A 22,059-nucleotide genomic window follows, 5' to 3' on the forward strand; every position below is an offset into this window, starting at 1 on the left:
AACACGAACGAAAAGAGACAAAACCATATTATGTGAGCACTTTTTATTTTCTTCATAACATTTAGCTCATCAGATGTAGAGTTCTGCTTCACAGAATCTCTTTCATAAGCAAATGTATCCATTTCAATAATAATTATATTCACAGATATGTAGAAGGGGAAATGGCCAGACTAAACACAAGTTTGTCACGGCCCTATGATTTCACATTTCAAAATGGTATCAGATTGCCACGGAAAAGCAAAATAAAAGAATTGAATTATATTTTTTCCAGGGTCTTAGAAAATTCAGCCATGTACATTCATAATGTGTTTTCAGAACGATGCTACATAATAAGTTTTGAACTTCTAAATGTTCACGCAGAGAGCTTGAGATATATCCACCTTTCACAAAGAAAATGCAGATTTTGTAAATCATTATTTTTCTTAAAATCTAAAACAAACATCATTCTCCTGACCACTAGTGGTCAGAAAGTGTAGTGCAGAGTATATATTTTTGATTTCTGTGTTGGTTTGGGGGAATTACAACACCTTTCCTGGATTCATAAGGTTTTTGGGGTCCAGGCTGGCCTTGAGGCCCTGCATTACCTCTATGGCCAAAGGACCGACCTCTTCCCTAAGCAGAGCCCGCTTTCCTTGGCCGACCCCATGTTCACCGGTACAAGTCCCATCCATCGCCAGTGCCCTCCTGCATTGATAAAGACAATGAATGAATTCACTGTAATTGTTACTGGCAAAACATTTGACTAATTTAGGCTATATCTGCAATAATCCAGATACAGTTGAGAAATGGAGAACATGGAGATCTTCCAACTGGATAAATACAAAGTAAAAAGAGTTATTTGAACACCATGATGCATGTTTATGTAACGAACGTAGGCCAATAAGAGCTGTGCGCGTAAACCTCACTCCCCTGGCCTCAAGAGGAACCTTAGCGGCTGCGGTCTTTACAGTCTGCAACTCCAACGTCGGTTAGAATCCCGCTCGGAGCAGGTCGAGTAGGAACCATAGACTGTAAAAAAGATGGATGACGCCCCTTCGCTCTTTTTCATCAGAGAGAACTGATGCTGCCGGTGTCCCGATATGGCGCTGACATCTTGGAACTTGAGTCTGCGCACTTGTGTTGTTGTGAGCAGGAAGTAAAGCCGCGAAATCAAGGCCCCGCCCTCATTCTCGCTGAATCAAACGCAAGCACACGCCCCGCACTTTTCTTAAGTGGCATCTGTCTGCCCCGTTATTCTCCAATGATGTCTGCTGATTGCAGTACCTCGTTAAAATAAGGTAAATACAACTACTAACCACATAGTCAACATTGTTAAAGAAAGTCCGCCAGTGCTTCAGTGACTACCTCGCACAGAGAACCTGTCAATCATGATGACAGAGCACAATTTTTATAGCATCAACTAACTAACTAAAAACAAACTTATTTTTAAAACAAACACTTGAAATTACATCAACGTGATAGAAACTGCAGTAAATGACAGAAACTATCTTTGGAAAAAAGGTTATGTGAAGTGTAATTTAATTGTTTAGTTGGTCTCACGTCCCGTTGAATAACATGGGGAGGTGGGGTTTATGACCTATACTTGGACCGGTCACTGGGGGCCGATTGAAACATTTTTGGCTTCACTTTTGAGGGCTTATGCGGCACCCTTGGTAGGAACGGTTACATTTGGTGCCGTGACCCGGATGGGAGAGAGGTTTAGGGGGGTGAGTGTAACCTAGGCCAAAAAGAGCTGTGTGTAAACCTCACTTCCCTGGCCTCAAGAGGAGCATCAGCCGCTCCCACATCAGTTAGAATCCCGCTTGGAGAAGGTCGATTAAGACCAGTTTCATTTAGTCATGTGACACATATTGTACCTATTGATATATACTGCTATGTGTAATTCACTAACAGTGTTGCTAATGATAAATGTCTTCATAAAACATTCCTGCAAAGATTCCTCGCAATTTTAGACCATACATGGAATGGCAATTGAGCGCAATGTGGATGGAGAGCGTTTTGAAATTAAAACGCTGTTTTTAAATGAAGCTGGATTAATTTAGTAACATAGTTTTAAGGTGATACCAGAAGCACATCTGGCAGTGTTGATCAGTTGTGCAGCTGAACTGCCTGTCCAGTCCAGTTTCGATTCGCAGGTGTTTCCACCTCCACAATCTCCGACTGAATGATGTCGACTGGTCTCGAGGGCTCCCATGCGCAGCAGAAATCCAACACCTACTCATCTTATTCATGCAGGTTGTACACACTGTTCGACATGACAAGGTACTCCATTGTATTGTATACCTACCCATAATTCTTGTTGGAATAGAAGTCTAAATCATTTTGTGAGGTAAGAAAAATTATGGAACAAAAATGCTTAACTTAATGCAGGAATAGGCTACACAATCTATAAAGGGCATGGTCTCTGATATTTTTTTAGCTTCAGATTTCGATTCCATCACGTCGGAGGAAACCAAACCGTTTTGATATTTCGAGACGATTTTAATTTGATTTTAACACATTTTTTTTTTAATTTGTCAAGTGCATGTTTCTGTATGAGATTGTTCGCAATGATTTGAAAGTTGTTTAGCGTACAATGCCCAGTTTTTCCCTGTAACTTTTTACAAAGTCGGCAAGTGTGTGATGCCTACTATTTTAAGATCTACTCAAAGTTGTGTTGTGTATTCCAGTCTTTAATTGAAACCCACACTTTTCTTTTAAGAGTCAGAATGGTATTGAAGGTATTGAAGAAGTTAACAGATAATTAGGCCTGGTCAAGTTCCTCTGAACTTCCAGGTAGACTGTAGTAAAGCTCTCTAATCCATTTCAACTTCAAGTTTACACACAAGTTCAGCCTGGTAATGTTTCTTCTCCTCTCAGAGTTGTTTTTGCAAACTTGTGCTTTTACAGTAACATCATGTCTGTCATTCACACAAAGGGCAAGTCCAACTCAATTTGCTCCTATCAGGACAAACTCTTACGCATCAGGTCAGCCAGATTTCATTGAACTAAATGAGATTGCAGTGTTTGTCTTCTCTTTGGCTGCTGGTCAGTGCCGATCGCACATCCATTGTACCTGACAGAGACTGCACTTTACCCATAATGACTGAAGGCGGGTCGCCCTATTATTTCCAAAGCCAGACACTAGAACATCTATGTCTGTCATTGTCAATTTACACTCTCCAAATGACAGAAGACATTCTGAGAAATAATCCTGATATTGATTGGTACACAAAACAAAACTGACAATAGGCACAAAAGGTGCTGCCAGTTCTTCTCAGCCGCCTCAGAAGATCAACTCCGCTGAAAGGAACTAAATAGAAGTACCTGGCCAATCTCTCAGTGAAGGAGTGAACCCTTTGCACCTCGTCTGGGTCATTAGGATCCAGTACAATTAAACAATGGAAATTTCCATCACCCACATGACCTGCAATAGGACCTAGGAAAAAAAAAACATAACCATATTATATCAGCAGTTTAAAAAACAATTCTGAACACTAAATGAGAAAATCAAACTCGGCAAGCTACCAGTAATATTGTTGCTGATCAGATCTTCCTTCGTCTCCACTATAATCTGAGGTAGTCGTGAGATAGGCACGCAGACGTCTGTAGAATATGCCTGCAAGAAAATTAGTACATGTTTGTAAAATGTTGAGTTCTGAGTTATGTATTCAAATATTTTAAAACTGTAAAACTGTTTGTGGCTGCTGTGTGGTGGTTTCATAACATTGCTCTGTTTGCTAGAGCATTCTGACCAGCCTAGCATAGCAACATGCTAAGTTTGGGGTTTGGCTGACCTATAGCAGAATGTTTGGGAAACCTATTGGAAAAAGTCATGATTTTAAGCAAATAGATATGTATAGTACTGTATGAACAGACTGACAGGAATAAGAAATATAAAAATATATTATTTATATTACAATTATATCATTATTATTATTATGTTATCTTAGTACATCTTTGCTAATTAGATTTTCTTTTGTCTAGGCACACATGAATCTGTAGAGAATGTCTGTAAGAAAATGTGTTATTTTTCAGTGTAAAAAAGCTGTCCAGTTCCAACTTAAAATTCATTGACAATTATAATTATAATCCTTAAAAAAAATGTCTCTGGCGCTTTCAAAACATTACTGCTTGTTTGAGCATTCCAACTCCAGCACAGCAACAGTGGCTCAACCAATGGTGTGAGTTTGGGGCAGGGCTATCTGTTAGGTTGACCAATGGCAGAGTGTATGGGAAACCTTTTTGAAAACAGTCATTATTTTTGCAATGCATTATGCACAATCACACTCGAGGAAGGACACACAAAAGGACAAAGCTAAATTGATCTTATCTACATTTATTCTAAATGTATTTAGCTTCTGGAACTCATTACTATAGTTTTAAGTTTTAATATAATATACTAAAATGTTATGTCTACTATGGTTAATAATATAATGTACAGTATATAATATTATAATGTAATATTAGTACACATGCTTCCAATCCTAAAATAAGCAATATTATGCAGGAATTTATATCTCAACATTTTTAGAAGTATAATAAGCATTCAAGTTTCAAGATGATAAAAAAGTCTCATGAGGTAAAATGTTCCCACCTTACATCCAGGCCTCAGGGCCAGAGCGGCGTACCATGCATCATGACGGGCTTTCCACAGCCGGCTCCGGGTCTCCTCATCTTCCGCCCAGGCAAAGTCCGAACCTCCGTTATCACGCGTGATCTCCTCTAAACACACAACATAATGCTTTCACATATGACACATTCTTTCACATATATTATCTGGTTATAAAAAAGTATGTTCGATATAGTATGAATGAAATTCAAACATTCAACATTCATTGTGTTGTTATTGTCATGTGACCTACAGTGTCACTGCCATTAGCAACTCTTCTCCCATGGCATTGTGGTATAGTATCCATTGAATGCACACTTTAGAATCTCATTTCATTTAAAGTAGTAGGTCATATGAGCCGAGTGGTATGTCCGAATTGCATCCGAAATCGCAAGGTACTACATTTGGTTTGAAACTTAGTTTGTGACTATTAAAAAAAGTATGATCTATATGGTATGAATGGAATTTGGAACCAACTTCGCCATGTTGTCAATCATGTGACCTATGGCATCAGTTTCGTCGTTTCATTTGGCCTCATGGGATTGTAAAGTGTCCATCGCATGCGCACTTCAGTATCTCACCAGAAGTAGTACATCATACGGGTACTTTTCGCTTACTGTTTTATGAAAACTATGAATTCGGACATACTACTCAGTTCGCATACTGTTTTTCGCCTTCTACATACAGTAGTATGGAAGTAGGCATATTCCCGAGCCATAGGCCAGGCTACTATCACTACCTAGTGTGCTATAACCAAAGCTTACCTAGTGCACACTAAAAACCCTCTAAATGGCATTGTTTTGCATTTGTAAAATAGCTTTTTGTACACATTTATTTTTTGGTTTTATCCACAAATACCTGTGATGGACACTTGCTCTTCCATGCTCTTGGAGCTCCCATGGAACTCCAGGAAGAGAGTGGGCGTTACGGCGTAGGACAGGTTGTTGAAGCGGTTGCAGGCGTTTATCATCACGTCATCCAAGAACTCTATGAACGAAACATATCGGCACCGAATAAGTTGTGTGAGGCCTTTGTGGGTAGAAAGTCCAGGGTTAAAAAATTTGATGCCTCACTGCAGCCTCGATTTAAAAATCTAAGAGACCGGTCATGCCTGATTACTCATAAATTGGATGGAGCTACTGGTGGAATATTTTCCCTGAATGGACTGCAAAAGAAGAAACACTTTCTGAGAACCAGGCAATCCATTAAACCCTTGACTGCGCTCGGTGTTGACTGTATAAGGACGGTGTTTCCTTTTGAATTAATGTTTATGTTATTGCAAGAGCCTTTAATGAATTGATTAAAATGAAATGAATAGAGTTCTGGACTAAATCACACAGCTAGGCATGCATGTAGTTTCGAGTTCCACAGTCTGTGATTTTACAAGAATACAACACAAGAGACTGACTGTTCTTTTGTTACGTTAATGCCAATTGTGGCAACACACCAAGCACATTGAGACCATGTGCTTCAACCTTCCCTCACCTATGCGGGCAATGGGCACCCCAGCTTGCAGAATCTGAACGGTGCTGTCCACCGCTGATTGGACGGATGGAAAGGAGCAGACAGCTGACACCATACTCTCAGGAATACCATACAATCGAAGTGTGGCTTTGGTAATGATACCCAAAGTTCCCTCCGAGCCCACAAAAAGGTTTGTCAAGTTGTAACCAGCAGCTGTCTTTCTGAAAGGGCATTGCATTGTGAAAGTCCATCAAGTGTAGACAACAATAGGTTTAGTTCAACTGAAAAAATATACATCCGAGTTTGCAGTCATACCTTGGACGACGCCCCCTGCCTGCTGTGTGGAGGACTGCTCCATCTGCTAGAACCACCTCCAGGTTCAGGACGTTCTCGCGCATTGTGCCATAACGGACGGCGTTTGTGCCTGATGCGCTAGTTGCAGCCATGCCGCAGAGAGATGCGTCGGCACCTGGATCTGATTAATCATTTCCAAACATAAAACACAAAACTAAAACCAAGTCAAATTTTGCTTGTTCGCAACCAATCAGAATCCATCCTGCTTTAAAAAGCTTGAGCTTCAAATGCGGCAGACAACAAAACTGTAGTGCTCGCTTATAATAAACAGAACAACAAAACGGGCCTTTTGATCTACTTTGTACTTGTAATACAAAAGAATTTGACTGACCAACAGGAAACCAGAGGCCAGTGTCTCGCAGGAATGAGTTGAGGCCTTTGCGCGTCACACCTGGCTCCACCGTCACGTCAAAATCCTCTTGGTGAAGATCAAGGACCTGGTCCATCTTTCTCAGACTGAAACACACTCCACCCTACAAAACACACACATGCACAGTTATAAATGTTTTTTGTTAACACTAATGGATGTACACTGAATAAAATTGATCAAAAGCTAAAAATAAGGACAAAATAAAATCCTTTTTTTGAAGGTTAGAGTCAAACTCTTCTCTACTGGACCAACCTGCAGAGCACCAACACCTCCCTCCAGGCCTGTTCCTGTACCGAACGGGATGATGGGTAGTTGGTGGTGGTGGCAAATTTTGGCAAGAGCACTGACCTCATCTACAGACCGAGGAAACACCACCACATCTGGTGGTAGACATCTGACATGGCAAGAAAAAAACAAACAAAAAACAGGAATATGTAAATACCAAGTAATATGCAAATCAATTTTAAATGTTATATAATTTGTATATTAAATTTTGATGTTTGTTTAATTTTGAATCCAATCTTCCATATTGAGACACATCCATGATTTGATACTCGGTTATTATCAAGGTTGTAAACAGTTGTGCTGCTTAATATTTTTATTTTAATACCTTTTTCAGGATTCATTGATGAATAAAATGTCAAAAAGAACAGCATTTATTCAAAATAGTAAAGATTTATATTGTTATAAAATAGTTCTATCAATTTTTAGCAACAGACCTTTGCTGAATAAAAAGTATTAATTTCTTCTTTTTTTAAAAAAAGAAAGAAAAAAAAGATCGACACCAAACTTACACTTACAACAAACAGTAGTGTAAATTCTTACAAAATATTTCTATTTTTAAAATAAATTCTGTTATTGTTATTTTTTACTTTTTATTCATCAAAGATTCCTCAAAAGTGAATCAAAGGTTAAATAAAATATATTAGATACCACAACTGTTTCCAACATTGCTAATAAATCATCAAATTATAATTATTTCTAAAGGATTATGTGACACTGAAGACTGGAGTAATGGCTGATGAAAATTTAGCTTTGCATCACAGAAATACATTTTATTTAAAAAAGTATATTAAAATAGAAAACATTTTTAAATTGTAATTTCAGCATTACTTTTTTCTGTATTTTTCATCAAATAAATGCAGGCTTGAGGAGCATATCGTCTTTCAAAAATTGAGGATTGATTTATTATGCCTGTGGATCCACGCTGTAGATGATTATTTATGTCTGGGGGGGCAGGAGAAGAGGGGAAGTACAATTTTGTCTAAAGTTTGTTTTGTTTTTTGTTTTTTTTTGTTTTGTTTTTTTGTTTTGGAAGTACAATTTTGTCTAAAGTTTGTTTTGTTTTTTTGTTTTGTTTTTTTGTTTTGGAAGTACAATTTTGTCTAAAGTTTGTTTGGTTTTTTGTTTTTGTTTTGTTTTTTATTATTATTATTATTATTATTATTATTGTCATTTTTAAGTGCTACACACTCCAGTCCAGTTGGTGGCGGTAATGCACCGAAAGTTGGTTTGGCAACCGCCATAAAACATCAAACGAAGAAGAAGAGGGGGGAATCGTTTGCATGCTGGACGGACTCACACGGCTGTATAATGAATATGTTGCTTGAACTACCAAAATCATTAACTCGGACGCTACAGTTGGTTTGCTTGAGGGTGGACCAACTGCTGCACAGTTTGCATAACATTTAATTGCAGGTGGCACTCACTCAGTTATGGCAGTGAAATCTTACCTGTGCACGGACTCATCCCTGCCGTGCTGTTCTCTGACAGCTGACCCCACAGACACGCCTTCATCCCCGCTAACCGAGCGAAACGCAGTGATGGCCCGCTCAACGCCTCCAGTCTATTAACAAAGTAAGAATATTAACAACGCAGGAAATGCGCCGACTGTTTACCTGAACTACTCTATGGTGACACGTAGGTTAATAATATTTTTTATACATTTTATTTGATTGTTTACGTTTGGTTTAAGTCTTTATTTATAATAAATATGATATTTTTATCAAATATGTTTATATTCCGAGATTTATTATCTGCATAAACAGACTGTAGCCTTTATTCTATTTATTAGAATTATGTAACAGTGAACAGGAATGTTGGCAGAGCTTACTTTAGCAGAATATCTCCTGCACCTCCCGTAAGTAAACGGCAGCCGTGGATAAATTAAGCGTAGGGCTTTTCTGAACAAGTTCATTTTCACTTCTTACAAAATCCGTGCTGAATAACCAAGCTTTTATGCATAAGGTCAGTTAAGAGCATGGTTAAGAGTTATTATGAAAATATTCTTCCGGATCAGCGTAACTGCGTCACGCCTCCCCTGAACCTCAAGCCCCGCCCTGGAGATAGAACCGATTTGCTGAAAGACAGAATATTTATGAATGTCAATTAGCTTGTCTGGGTGAATCGTGTTTACGAGGTCAGGTCAAAAATACAGTAATTTTTTTTTTTAACATCAAATCTTGAAGACAGACAGACGTGCATCAGTGAATGTTTTTTTTTTTTTTTGTAATTAGTTCATGAAGCCATTGTAAACTTTATCGTTATATTATAGTGTTACAAACAATTCGATCATATTTTGTGCTGGCAAATAGATTATTTCATATTAAATAAAAACCCTGACAATGTCACTGCTAAATGGTATTCCGCCATGTTTCTAACCCAACTCATAAACTCTGGGATTAATGAAAATTCTCACTCGTAAATAGCCCAAGTAAAATGTTATTTAAAGCACATTTAGCACAACAATGCACAAAGTGCTTTGCACAATATAAAAACACAATCATTAAAATACATTAATGAAGTCAAGAGCTATACACAAGAAACAAAAAATATCGAAACCCCAAAAACACAGAAGACCTGACAAAGTATTAAAAGCACGAGTACGTTTTCTGACGACATTTAAAAACAAACACGCATTCAGATAATCTAATATCAACTGGCAAACTATTTCATAATTTTGGAGCCCTCACTGCAAAAGCCCCTGGCCTGTATCGCGATAAAGTGCGACGGTTCAAAGAAGAAAACAAAGCATTACAATAAAGGCGGGAAGAAATAAAAGCATGAATAAGTTTATCTGTATCATTAAAATTAAAAAAACGCCTCACCATGGAAATGTTTCATAACTGATAAAAAAACAAGACAACTTCTTGACATTTAAATTGGAATCAAAATACCCAAATTTCTTACTACCTGCTTAATATTCGGGAAAACACCCATTGAAGGGTTAGTTCACCCAAAAAATTAAAATGATGTCATTAATGACTCACCCTCATGTCGTTCCAAGCCCGTAAGACCTCTGTTATTTTAGATTTAGTCAGAGTTTTCTGTCCCTCCATTGAAAATGTATGAACGGTATACTGTCCTTGTCCAGAAAGGAAATAAAGACATCATCAAAGTAATCCATGTGACATCAGTGGGTTGGTTACAATGTTTTGAAGCATCGAAAATACATTTTGGTCCAAAAATGTCAAAAACTACAACTTTATTCAGCATTGAATTGTCTTCCGGTTCTGTTGTCAATCCGTGTTCAATATGCGGCTCAGCTCAATACGATCTTTTTTGAAATACAGTTATTTTCTAGTCTCGGTATGCTTTCAGGCATGATCATTTCTATTTAAAACGATCAAGTTTTAAAGGGATAGTTCACTCATACAGGTTTGGAACAACTTGAGGGTAAGTAAATGATGGTGGGAAAACATGTTTGGGTGAACTATCCCTTTAATAGTAGGCATAGTTATTAGAGATCAAGCCACAAGGTGGCAATATTACATTACACAGACAGTCCTCTGTTTTGGCAATTCAGTAGACATCAGACCCACTTTCTTTGAAAAATGACTTTAACATGTGAAAGAATTTAATATAGATATGATGCATAGTTCGTAAGAATTCCACACAATTTACTTCTATATTTCAATACTACTTTTTCTAAAATGGTTTAAACAGTTTGCTCTTCCATTATATTAATTCTCTGATAACCACTTGTCAAAATTAAAAACATGTCCCAAGATTTCAAAAAACTATTAGTTTTTAAATTAGATTTCATTTTGAAGATTTAAAATGAGCAAAAACAGGCCAAGTGGGATGTTGTCATTTTTCAAACCTGCATTTTGACAGGTAATATAAATCCATAATTATACCCAGATGATGAAATTGTGCAAGTGTAAACTTATATCTCAATGCAGAGATGCCCCTGAGGTACTGTGAGTTGTGTTGAACTAAATCAGTTCAGCTGAGCTGACCTTTATTATTTTGTCGTTTGAATTTACATATTAATACACCCTCATATGCAAGTCTAGATGAAGATCCGGTGGGCTTTGCAACCTGCGTAGATCGAGCTGACAAGTTACGGCATCGGTTCCCATAGTAACCAACGTGTTCTCCGCCATGTACGAACGTCATTTATTCCCCATGGGGAGAGTCTGTCTTTCTCTCCCCTTAAATAGTTGCATTGTGCCTGTGTTGACTAACACGGATGAAAGCGCACACTCATTACAAAGAACTTCAAACTTGATAATCGTCCAACCTGTTTCTAATAAAACCCCCACGGATGTGGTCTGGCCAACGCTTGTTCTTGACGTAGTTAATATGAAGAGATGAACAATGCAAGTATTTTTGTATTATCTAAAATGAAGGTAAGCTGTGTAAATGGAGGTGCTTGTGCTAGTAGTCATTGTGTAAAAGTGTGTGACTGTCGGATTGGTTGAATGAATCTTTTGTGACAAAGGCATTTCAAATTTGGTGTTTTGATGACATCACGGTCTCCTTGACTCCAGTGTTTTGAGGATGTCAGACTCAGTCAGTCAACCACACAGTTCCAGCGTAGAGAGGAAGTGAGTGCACGGAATCTTGATCGGTTCCTCCAGTGTTCTGGAATCTTAAGAATGTCCTCTGTTCCGACTTGTACATTCACCACGATTAACACTCACGTCTGGGTTGAGACGTCTGGCATCCCAGACATCCCAATGATGTTAAAATAATAGTAGTAATTTCCAAATTAACCTTTAATTTCCCCTTCAGAATCTTTTAATATGCTCCTCTGACCTCATGAAAACCCGTTCAACAGCTGTTATTGAAGCTTTATGCTTCTGTTGTATCACAATGTACTTTTGGGAGGTGCACAAGGCAAACATATTGACCTGATGAGTTTTCCATTAAGCTCCATAAATCTTCACTGTAAAAATGTTACTAATTTTAAAGTATGAGGCATAAAACTGCTAGCTACAATAAAACCTTTAAGCTACCTTCCTAAATATAGCACAAAAAACGTTAAAGTAAATATAAAGTAAATATAAGCGAAAAGAAGGCTATTAATTTGCCTTATTTATAATTTTTTTTTCCACTTATTTTTATTATGAGTAATATAGGCTACATAAACATTTACAATATATATATATATATATATATATATATTAGTGTATTATTTTTAATTATGATTTTTTATTTATTTTAATGACACAAATGATTTAATGACACTCCATTTACACAAATGATTAATCGCGATTAATCACATCCAAAATAAAAGTATAAAAGTTTGTGTTTACATAAAATATGTGGGTGCACTGTGTATAATTCATTTTTGTGTATATATATATATATATATATACACTCATGTATATTTAAGAAAAAACATTATTTATATATAAAACATTTATATTTATATATAATATAAATTTATATACAGTATATACATGACAATATTTCTGAAAATAATTTGATACAGTGCACCCTCATATATTATGTAAACACAAACTTTTATTTTGGATGCGATTAATCGCGATTAATCATTTGACAGCCCTAGTAAATACACTAAATTTAGAGATAATAAGTGCACTAGATAGTTTACACTAGATTTGGAGATAATAGTGTACACTAGATGGAGCACTAGATAGGGAGTACACTAGATAGCAGCCTATTCACCAACTGTTTGCTCAAGCGAGTTCATTGCTGCTCCCTGAATCGTTGCGCTTATTCGTTTGTGGATGCTAACTGAATCTGTAAGTCATCTACACTGTTTAATTCTGAATATTATATTTTATTCTGGTGCGCTTAACGTTATCGTTTTCTCAGAGTTTAGGCTACTGTGTAATAGTTGCATAGGGTATTCAGCTACTCAAACATACTAAACCAACAATTACTAAAAATAGATTTTGCACGGGCATTGCACTAGTGTTATTATTAACCCCAGATGTGGAGAGGCCAGTTCCAAGTCACTGTCCAGCCTTCCATTGATTGTAGCATGTGTTACTATCAGCTAGTAACATTCAGATTTGTATAGCTCATCATACAGTAAAGGTTGGTATGGAAACATTTGACTTTTTAATTTCAAACTTGCAGCAGCTTTTTTTTCTTTTGCAAGCCTAAATTGTAAATTGCTCTCGTCATATGCCTGTATCCTACATGTTCATTACAGACCTTGCAGAATATTCAGATTGCACAAGTGAGTCAGCTTATTTGCATATACTGGGACATTAAGTCACATAAATGAGTGAAATGTCCGTCCGACCGATGTTGTTCCTTTCAGTCCCTTCACCTAATTATAGCCAGTTGCATAATAGTGTTCTTGAGACTTAAGAAACATTTCATATGGCCCTGCCTAGTCAACTCTCTCGCCCTCACTCACTCAAGTCCGGGTAAGCTGGAATGCATTGACGTCAGAGGAGGGAGAGAGCGCTCGAGCGCTAGAGCAGAAGTGAGCGCGAGCACTGCGGAGCGACGCGCGCACCACTACATGCCTCGTCCTGGTCGGGCAGTGGGCATCATTTATTGATAAAAAAAACAACAGCGAGCAGACGTGTGAAGATATTGGGAAGCGAATATTTTGTTTAGCCTCCAGAAATACACAACGGGAAGCTGAGAGTATTTCCAACGGATGCTCGTTTACATAGACGCACGAAACGCTGCTCATCACTTTATATGGTAAGTTATTATAGAAAACAAATGCGTTTTGTGTTTAACTATTTGTTGAATTGAATGCTGAAATCGCCCGTGAGAATTGATATAGGCCAATGGGACATGCAGTGTTTAATTCCATTGAGTTTCATTTGAGATCATTGAGAGCCTGCCAGAGTGGGGCTATAGTTTAATGTTATTGTTTGTGTAATGAATATTTAAATTTTTTGATGTACTATTGTGTTATTCGTGTCATTTTGTGTAGTTGACAGGTTATTAGCTAGGTGCTATTAGAAAGACTAAATTATTAAAGGTGACTTAGAGATGTGGTTTGCAGACAAACACTGGGTCGGAGGCATTGTGCTGGTCTGCATTTAGGTTCTCTCTCTCTATCTCTCTCTCTCACACACACACACACACACACACGCAGTATGGCAGTCACCCTATCCTCCAGTCCGCTCTTTGTTGTCCTAGGCCTGGAGACATTCAGGGGCATCTAACAGAAGGACACGGGTAAGAGAAACAAAACAAGGCAAAGAAACAGAGAGAAGGACAGATCAATTGATTGTCTCGTTGCTTTATATATAATATTTAATGAACAGCATAATGCTCTGTGTAGGTTCAAAGTCGAAATGCATTGTTCTATAAGTTCAGGAATCCTGTGACAACTTAAACTGATGAGATGCATTTAGGAGCAGTTGTTGAACTGACAGGTTTTGTGGCAATAAACAGAATACTTGGTCAGATTCTTAGCAATGCGATGCAAAGGATGCTGGCTGAAGTCATTAGACTGATGTCTATCTGATGCAGCAGTATATATGGTCTTGTATGTTCTGCATCACTAGATACTTGAGTGTGAGTATATATAGCTTGCAGCCATAGTCCTAGACTCAGCAGTGTTTGTTTGTGCGCACGTGCATGTGTGTGAGTATATGTGCAAGTGTGTGTGCTGGCAAACTACCAAGTTTGTGGGTTTCACAGTGATTCTTTTGTGCCTCAGATAGAAAAGGAGATGTGTGCATGTGTGTGTCAAGTGTTATCACGGTAGTGTCCTAAGACACATCAGCTCCATCACAAGACAGACCTGAGGGAATCAGGACAAGAGGGGAGTGCAGGTCACCTAGATCAAATTTTGCCTACATTATAGAAACCAAATTTCCTCAGACTGACTGATCGTGTCATGTCGCGCAGCGGATTTGCGCTCAATGTTGACAGACTAACTTCTTGTCACTGGAAATATACATACGAGACAATGTGGGTTAATTTTCAGGTTAAAGCCAAGTGGAACGAAAGAGACAAGTAAAAAAAGCTCAAGTCTACAACCTCAGGCATGCAACCTCATAAGTGATGAATTTTTAATGTTATTCAGGTAGTATGAAAAGCAATTGATTTCAATTGAGTTTTCCATTAGCATGTTGCAGAACTAAACTAAAGTGAGTTCTCTACACAAATAATGTATTTTTTATAAAGAATTCTCATAATTATATATTAATTATACTATATAAATAATTATTAATCAGTGACACAAGGTCTGAAAGGGATAGGTCACCTGTCGTCGTTAAAGGATTTATTTTAACATTGATATTTATACTTTCATTTCTACAGGCTTGAATTGAGTAGCAATATAGAATTTAATTAGTTTTTTTATTCTTGCTTGAACTAACTTTTTCATGTAAACTACTTTTTTTTTAGTAGAGTTCACCCAAAAATTACAATTCTGTCATCTTTTAATCAGCCTTGAGTCAGCCTTTAATCAGCCTTAATCAGACACAAAGGAAGATATTTAGAAGAATGTTGGTAACCAAACAGATCTTGGGCCCCATTCACTACCATAGTAAAAACATACTATGGTAGTCAATGGGGCCATCAACTGTTTGGTTACCAACATTCATCAAAATATCTTCCTTTGTGTTCAGCAGAAAAAAATAAATTTATACAGATTTGTAACAATTCAAGATTATTATTATTATTTTTATTTTATTTTTTGAGTGAACTATCCCTTTAAAACACGTAGGCCTATGCGCAATGGTCAAATAAATTCATACAGTGCATGTTTACATAGAAAAACAATGGGGAAAGTAGTGCAGTGGAATGCAAAAAGGCATTCTGTGTGAAGGTATATTATAAAAGTTAACGATTCTCGTTTTGTCCGCCATCTTGGAACTCACTGCAGTGCATTCTGGGATTGCATGCCTCCTGATTCGACACTGCCTATGAATTTGGACTAAATTCTGTCACTTAGGAGGCAGATAGACCTGGAGTGTGAACTTCAAATTTTCCCTCAGTTGGCACTAGGCACTCATCCAGCAACATAGTGTCGGCCCAGATCCGGGCCACATCTGGGACATGTGGATTCCACAATTATTAGGTTTTAGAACACTGGGTGTACAATCACGAATATTTGCATAGATTATTTTAAATTTGTACGCACAGGAGGACTTTGGAAAAAAAAATCTACGTAATTGACAGTACATGCATATGCGCATGAATTTATTATTATTAATTTTTTTTTAACAAATGTGGTTTAATTTTTTCCCGTAAATTTAGAGTAATTTTTAGTATTAAAGTTATATGCTGATTTCACGCACAAATGTGTGTACACATACTTAGTGAATGAGACCAACAGTTGGAAGATGTTGGTTCTGAATTTTGCCGTTCTACCAGTGGTTTAAATGTTTTACTGTGTGTGTTTGAGTCTACACGTTAATGCACTTCGCACAGCAGGCACGCAAGCTCCCACTGCAGCACGCTGACCTCATCACCATGAATATTACATGATGGGAACATGGGGCGATGAGATCATATCTAAAGGAAACCCCATTATATTCTCCCCAACTCTGCATCTCTTTCACATCTCTTCACTCCGCTCGTCCATCAGCCCTCCCTCCTTTAAAAGAGAAAGCGGGATGACTCATCCTTTCACACCTCTCCCCTGGTGCCTCCTGGCAGCCCCACGTATGGGTTTGTGTGTTTCGTATCGGCGTGCAAATGAGTCGGGGTCTGTTTTCCTTCTGACTCTCATGTAGCGGGTGACAAAAGACCCCAGCATCTCTCGTTTAGGCAGCGGACATTTTCTCGCAGAAACGCTGAGCTTGCTGAGCCTGCTTCCCTTCTCCTTGACGTGAGTTCCTCGTTTGCAGGAAGTCAAGGAAATGCCATGTCTGCGTGTGTTAGCATGTGTGAGCCTTGTATAACTGTGAGAGTCGTCCCAAATTGCGGATGCTGGGTGTTTGCCTGAGCGCTATCAGGAGGAAGCACCATTTGTGCTCCCTGCTCCCTGTAGGAAGTACTGCCATGCTTTGTAAATTATACAGCTGATTCTGAACATGGAAAGGGTGGACAGCCCTATATCCTTCCTCAATATGGAGGCCACCCAGTCTTTGTTACATCCTTGTGCTCTGTTTCTCTTTCGGTCTCACCATTAAATAAATGCATCTCACAAAAGGCAACAAAACATCAAAGTTTTGCTCTCCAGTGTGTATGAAGCAGGAAATTCGGAATAAAAATAATGATCTTGCAAACACTAAAACAGATCTGATTCTCTTCTGTTAAAGGAGTAGCTCACTTTTCATTTGGGGCTCTTCAATGCATGCTCTTTTGCATGCATTGAAAGTAAATGGCGGTTGAATTCTCCCTTTTTTTCTCTCTCACATATCATTGTAACCCGAATACATTGTGTATGAGGGGTGTAAATATTTTCATACTTGACATGTTACTAATAAATATAAAAACATTTTGATAATGATAACATTTTCATGTGTTGGAATTAGTAATTTTATGTGCATTTGTAGTTTTGATTAGTTAACACAGGTGGGTTAGATGGGCATCTTGTCCTTTTCAAACTCTTATCATTAGTCATTAAATATTTAGCTCCTTTCATCAAGACACACACATACACACATGCACACTAATAATGATATCACATTACAGGTATTGATCTACACCATTTGTAATGTGCTACACCCCTGTCATCCGACTCCTCTGACGCCAAGTCCCAAAACACTTTTCTCCTCGCACTCGCACCCTTCTTTTTCCATCTCTTTGTATCCCCTCCATCAGAGAATATTTATCTAAAAGTGGTATCTGGGTTCCCCCAATTATTTCTCTGTGAGTTTAATTTTAGAATTGTATTTTATTTTATATTTTATTGTAGTGTTGTTGTTGTTGTTGTTGTTTTTTTGTGCTGTTGTGTCGATTTAGGGGTTGTTTGTGTTTTGGTTTTGTTTTGTTTATTTTATTTTTATTTGTCTGAGGTGCTGTGTGTCTTTTCGTTTCGTGATGGTTATTTGTTTTGTTTTGGGTGTCTTTTTGGGGCAGTTGTTTGTTTTGGTATTTGTTGTGTCTGTCTTTTTGAGAGAGTTGTTTGTTTTATTTTAGTTTTGTTTTATATTTATTTTTGGGATTGGTGTTTTGGTTTTTGTTTGATTTTATGTGTCTTTTTGGGATGGTTGTTTGTTTTGTTTGGGTTTGTGTGTCTTTTTGGGACGGTTGTTTTCGTTTTGTTTTATGTGTCTTTTCGTGACATTGTTTTTTATTTCGTTTGGTTTTATTTGAGTCTTAAAGCTACACTGTGTGATTTCTACCCCCATCTAGTGGTGAAAAGGTATATGACCATCCAGTGAATATTAGTTTCTGTTCCTCTCAATTCCGATTTCGTTTTAACTCCTACGGTGGCCAATGTAGTCCAAGATTAACATGGCTTCCAGTTCGACCTCGTCCATGAGTGTTAACTCAGACGTAAACGCGAAAGGCGAAGCTTGAATTAACGTGTATGTCCCTCTTTGGCTAATGTACTTTCAAGATGGAGGGGCAACATGGCGAACGACATTAGAACCCCTTACCCGTATGTATTTTATACACTCACGAGAATACTTAATTACTTGAACAAAGTAAATATACATTAATGAGCACATATATTTTTTAAAGAACTTAGTGTTTTTAGCTGAGAATAAACTAAAAGAGTTACACAGTGTAGCTTTCATGTACATGAAGTTTTCATGTACACTAATGTTGGAAATATGTTTTCTTAATCACATGTATTGCAACTACATGTTACAATGATATTACAAAATATGTGTCTACCATGTGGGGGATGTCACAATCAATACCACTTCCTATAGAATTGCACTATTGAATGGGTTTTGTCTTATTGCATTATTGATGTTACCTCTAAGTATGGCTGAATTTGAAATAGACAGCCAAATTTGTGCTCGAACATGTCATTATTGTCACTCCCTATCAGTTTGATAATAGAGGAGTTCTCAGTTATGTAACTGGGTGGATTTGTTTGAGTTCTTCGTAATAGTAACTACTGTTGCTAAGTAACTGCTGTACTACAAAATAGGCTCTGTCTGGGTATAATAATTGTTTGCTTATGAGACAATTGGTTAATTAGGCAATTATTTTTTTTCTTCGAAATGTTTTAAGATCCTTGTCTCTGTAAGATCAGGCAAATACCAACAGTACTTCTCTTCTCTTGAGCATACAGTATATAAACCTGTTAGACGGCTTCCCCTATTCTCTCTCCACACACTCACCTTTTTCTGTGAACGTGAAAGTCAAGTGAAGTTTGCCTCTATTTGCAGCGCTGTCTATTTCAACACAAAGAGCACTACATCCCTGCACTTAAAGATTCCTAAAATGGTTTTCCAGTCTAATGCCACAGAAGAACCTTTTAAAGTTATGTGCTGCTGCTAGATTGTTCTAAATGGCTGTTGGCAGCTTGACACATTGCTATGTGGTTCCTAGGATGTCATGGGTGGATGCCAGGCTGTTGCTATGCGGTAACTAAAGTATTCTGATTGGTTGCTACTTTCTTGGATATTAGTTTGGGTGTTATGATTAGCTTTTGGCATGATGATATGGTGTTGCCAGGGTGTTGCTATGCAATGGCTCAAATTATGAACGACTGCTTTATTGCTAGGATATTGAGGATGGTTTCTAAGGAGTTGCTGTATGATGATGACCAATACTGCTCTGGTTGCTAGGCTGTTACAAAAGTATTTTGAGTGGCTGTCGGCACGTTGCTTTGTTGTTGCTAGGGTTTTGCTAGTAGGTTGCTAATGTTATGGATGGTTCTGATTGCTTTATGGCATCTTGCTACAGTTCATAGGGTGGTTTCTATGTTGCTGTATGGTTACTGACATACTTCATGTTGAGTGATTGTTTGGTATGTGGTTGGTGGTATGTTGCTAGAGTGCCATGGATGGTTGCCAGGTAATTGATATGCAGTTGCTTGAATGTTGTGGATGGTTGCCAGGGTGTTGCCTTTCAGTTGTGTGGGTGATCTGAGTGGTTGTTGGCGTGTTGCTCTCCAATTGCTTGGACTTTGGGGTTGCTTGGTGGGTAAAGCATCCATCACTGATTAGATACATTTCCCCCATATATGATATAAAATTCATTATAACAATTCTGCTGTTTTTGTGTCATTTTCTCACTGTCATTTTCTCTCTTTTGTGTTTCCACAGGTGATGTCTCAGTAGAGTCCCAGTTTCCTTCAGCTTCCTTACGTGAAAGAGCCCAGCCCTGCAACTGTACCTCCACTGCTTGATCCAAAATGTCTGCCAACAAAAGCGGTTACGAGGGCAAGATAGCCGGCCTATACGATCTAGACCGCACACTGGGCAAAGGTCATTTCGCCGTGGTCAAACTAGCCCGTCACGTTTTCACGGGCCAACTAGTAGCAGTCAAAGTCATTGACAAGACCAAGCTTGACGATTTAGCAACTGGACACTTGCTACAAGAAGTCCGTTGCATGAAACTCGTCCAGCACCCCAACGTAGTGCGACTGTATGAGGTCATCGATACACAGACCAAGCTCTACCTCATCCTAGAGCTGGGCGACGGAGGTGACATGTACGATTACATCTTGCGTCACGAAGGCGGGGTGGCCGAAGTCACGGCGAAAGTGCACTTTGCGCAGATTGTACGAGCAATAGCCTACTGCCATCGTCTGCATGTTGTCCACAGAGACCTGAAGCCAGAGAATGTGGTGTTCTTCAGGCAGCAAGGGACGGTGAAGCTAACAGATTTTGGCTTTAGTAACCACTTTAAGCCCGGGACAATGTTGATGACCAGCTGTGGTTCACTTGCATATTCTGCCCCAGAAATACTGCTAGGCGAAGAGTATGATGCTCCTGCAGTGGGTAAGTGATGAAACTTTATTTCTTGAGACATCGCTTTAAGATTTGTTGATTGAACAGAATTTAAGATTCATAGTTTCAAAGATTGAGAGATTTTAAGATTCCAAAGATTGAAATATTTAATATTCTAAGGATTCTTAAGAAATTTGAAGATTGCAAGAATGTCGGGTGGCCTCATTCTCTTCTCGCACTTGATCATCCCCTCTCTTCTCCCCACGTGCCACTTCTGGGTTTAATCGCTGCTGTTTTTCGAGTGAAAATCTACTGAATGAACAGCACATCTGTGCCCTGGCAGGGTTCAAGCAAGGAGATTTGAGTCAGGTCAGACCTACATATGACTCAATTGACTGCATTCAGAATCCCTGCAACAAATCTGCATGAGAGCCAAATTCCCATTGAATATCCTGAAAATAAACAATAGTGAAATTGGTAACATTGTTTAATTTTGACATTAGCAATATCCCATGATATTAGAAACCCACCACAGAGATGTGTAAAATGTTTCTGCTGCCTGCGGTAAATTTTTCTGCTTTGGTCTGGAACTTTCTCATATTTGCTGTAATGTTGTGTCTTGTCTTGGAAAATTATTTTGTGGATGAATGTGGCTGACTGTGAACGTGTGTACCTTCTATCTATTGTTCAGACACAGTCACCTTATTAAGCTCTTGAGATTTAATGTATGACAAAAAGGAGAAATGAAAAGAAAGCAGATTTAGAGAGAGAGAGAGATTGAGAGAGACAGAGAGAGAGACTGGGTCAAGCAGGACACTTCAGCTTAACATTGACTCAGACAAGAGGATGAAGAGTAACTGGAATGACAATGAATCATTCTGTCTCTCTGTCTCTTTCTTGTTACTGTCATGTTTCAGTTAAGTAGAGCTTTCTAGAGCACAGATGTACAGTACTGTTTCATGCTCAGAGATTCTAATAATTCTGAATGCTCTGAGGCTCTTTTTTTAAGAATCTGTAGAATCTAAAATAATCTTTAGAATCTTAGTATCTCATTTTAATATTCCAGTTTTTAACTCTTTCCCTACCATTGACGGAATTTTCCGTTATTTATGAGACAACACTTCCCCGCCATTGACAAAATTTTCCAGCTTTCCATGTTTTCACTGTTATGCGGTAGGGGGGCGCTATTACGCATCTTCTGAAAGAGTACTGAATCTCTGGATCAAAACACAGGGGAAAAGAAGCAGAAACCATCGATAGCATATATAAGAAGATACTGTTTATATGTAAAATAA

At 38.2% G+C, this 22,059-nt stretch overlaps 2 protein-coding genes across 4 annotated transcripts in view; one reads left to right on the forward strand and one right to left on the reverse strand.

Moving 5' to 3' along the window:
* Positions 1–23: 23 nt before the first annotated feature.
* Positions 24–9,087, reverse strand: ldhd (lactate dehydrogenase D). The gene is made up of 11 exons (XM_039647798.2): positions 8,893–9,087; positions 8,513–8,625; positions 7,032–7,173; positions 6,741–6,882; positions 6,371–6,530; positions 6,077–6,276; positions 5,450–5,578; positions 4,577–4,704; positions 3,508–3,598; positions 3,307–3,418; positions 24–684 (listed from the first exon to the last, which is right to left on the reverse strand). Exons 1-11 carry the CDS (start codon positions 8,974–8,976, stop codon positions 519–521), a joined length of 1,467 nt encoding a protein of 488 aa, XP_039503732.1. The 5' UTR covers positions 8,977–9,087; the 3' UTR covers positions 24–518.
* Positions 8,501–22,059, forward strand: part of snrkb (SNF related kinase b) — a 28,509-nt gene continuing 14,950 nt past the window's right edge. The window contains exons 1-2 of one of the 3 annotated variants that reach the window (XM_089127699.1): positions 8,501–8,636; positions 20,138–20,815. In XM_089127699.1, the coding sequence (XP_088983825.1) occupies positions 20,227–20,815 (589 nt within the window). In that variant the 5' untranslated portion in view covers positions 8,501–8,636; positions 20,138–20,226. Of the gene's footprint in view, positions 8,700–13,425; positions 13,698–20,137; positions 20,816–22,059 lie in introns of those variants that run through there. The other 2 variants (XM_039647797.2, XM_039647796.2) reach the window with 2 other exon arrangements.

Source organism: Pimephales promelas, chromosome 25, assembly GCF_988280905.1.
Source record: "Pimephales promelas chromosome 25, fPimPro1.hap1.1, whole genome shotgun sequence".
In the NCBI taxonomy this organism is placed as follows: domain Eukaryota; kingdom Metazoa; phylum Chordata; class Actinopteri; order Cypriniformes; family Leuciscidae; genus Pimephales; species Pimephales promelas.

Coding starts and splice junctions, on each gene's coding strand:
- ldhd (XM_039647798.2), bottom strand. CDS start 8,976: ATGAACTTGTTCAGAAAAGCCCTACGCTTAATTTATCCACGGCTGCCG. Junction 6,883..7,031: donor GAGGTGTTGGTGCTCTGCAG/GTTGGTCCAGTA, acceptor TGTGTTTTGTAG/GGTGGAGTGTGTTTCAGTCT. Junction 3,599..4,576: donor CCCTGAGGCCTGGATGTAAG/GTGGGAACATTT, acceptor ATTTTCTTGCAG/GCATATTCTACAGACGTCTG.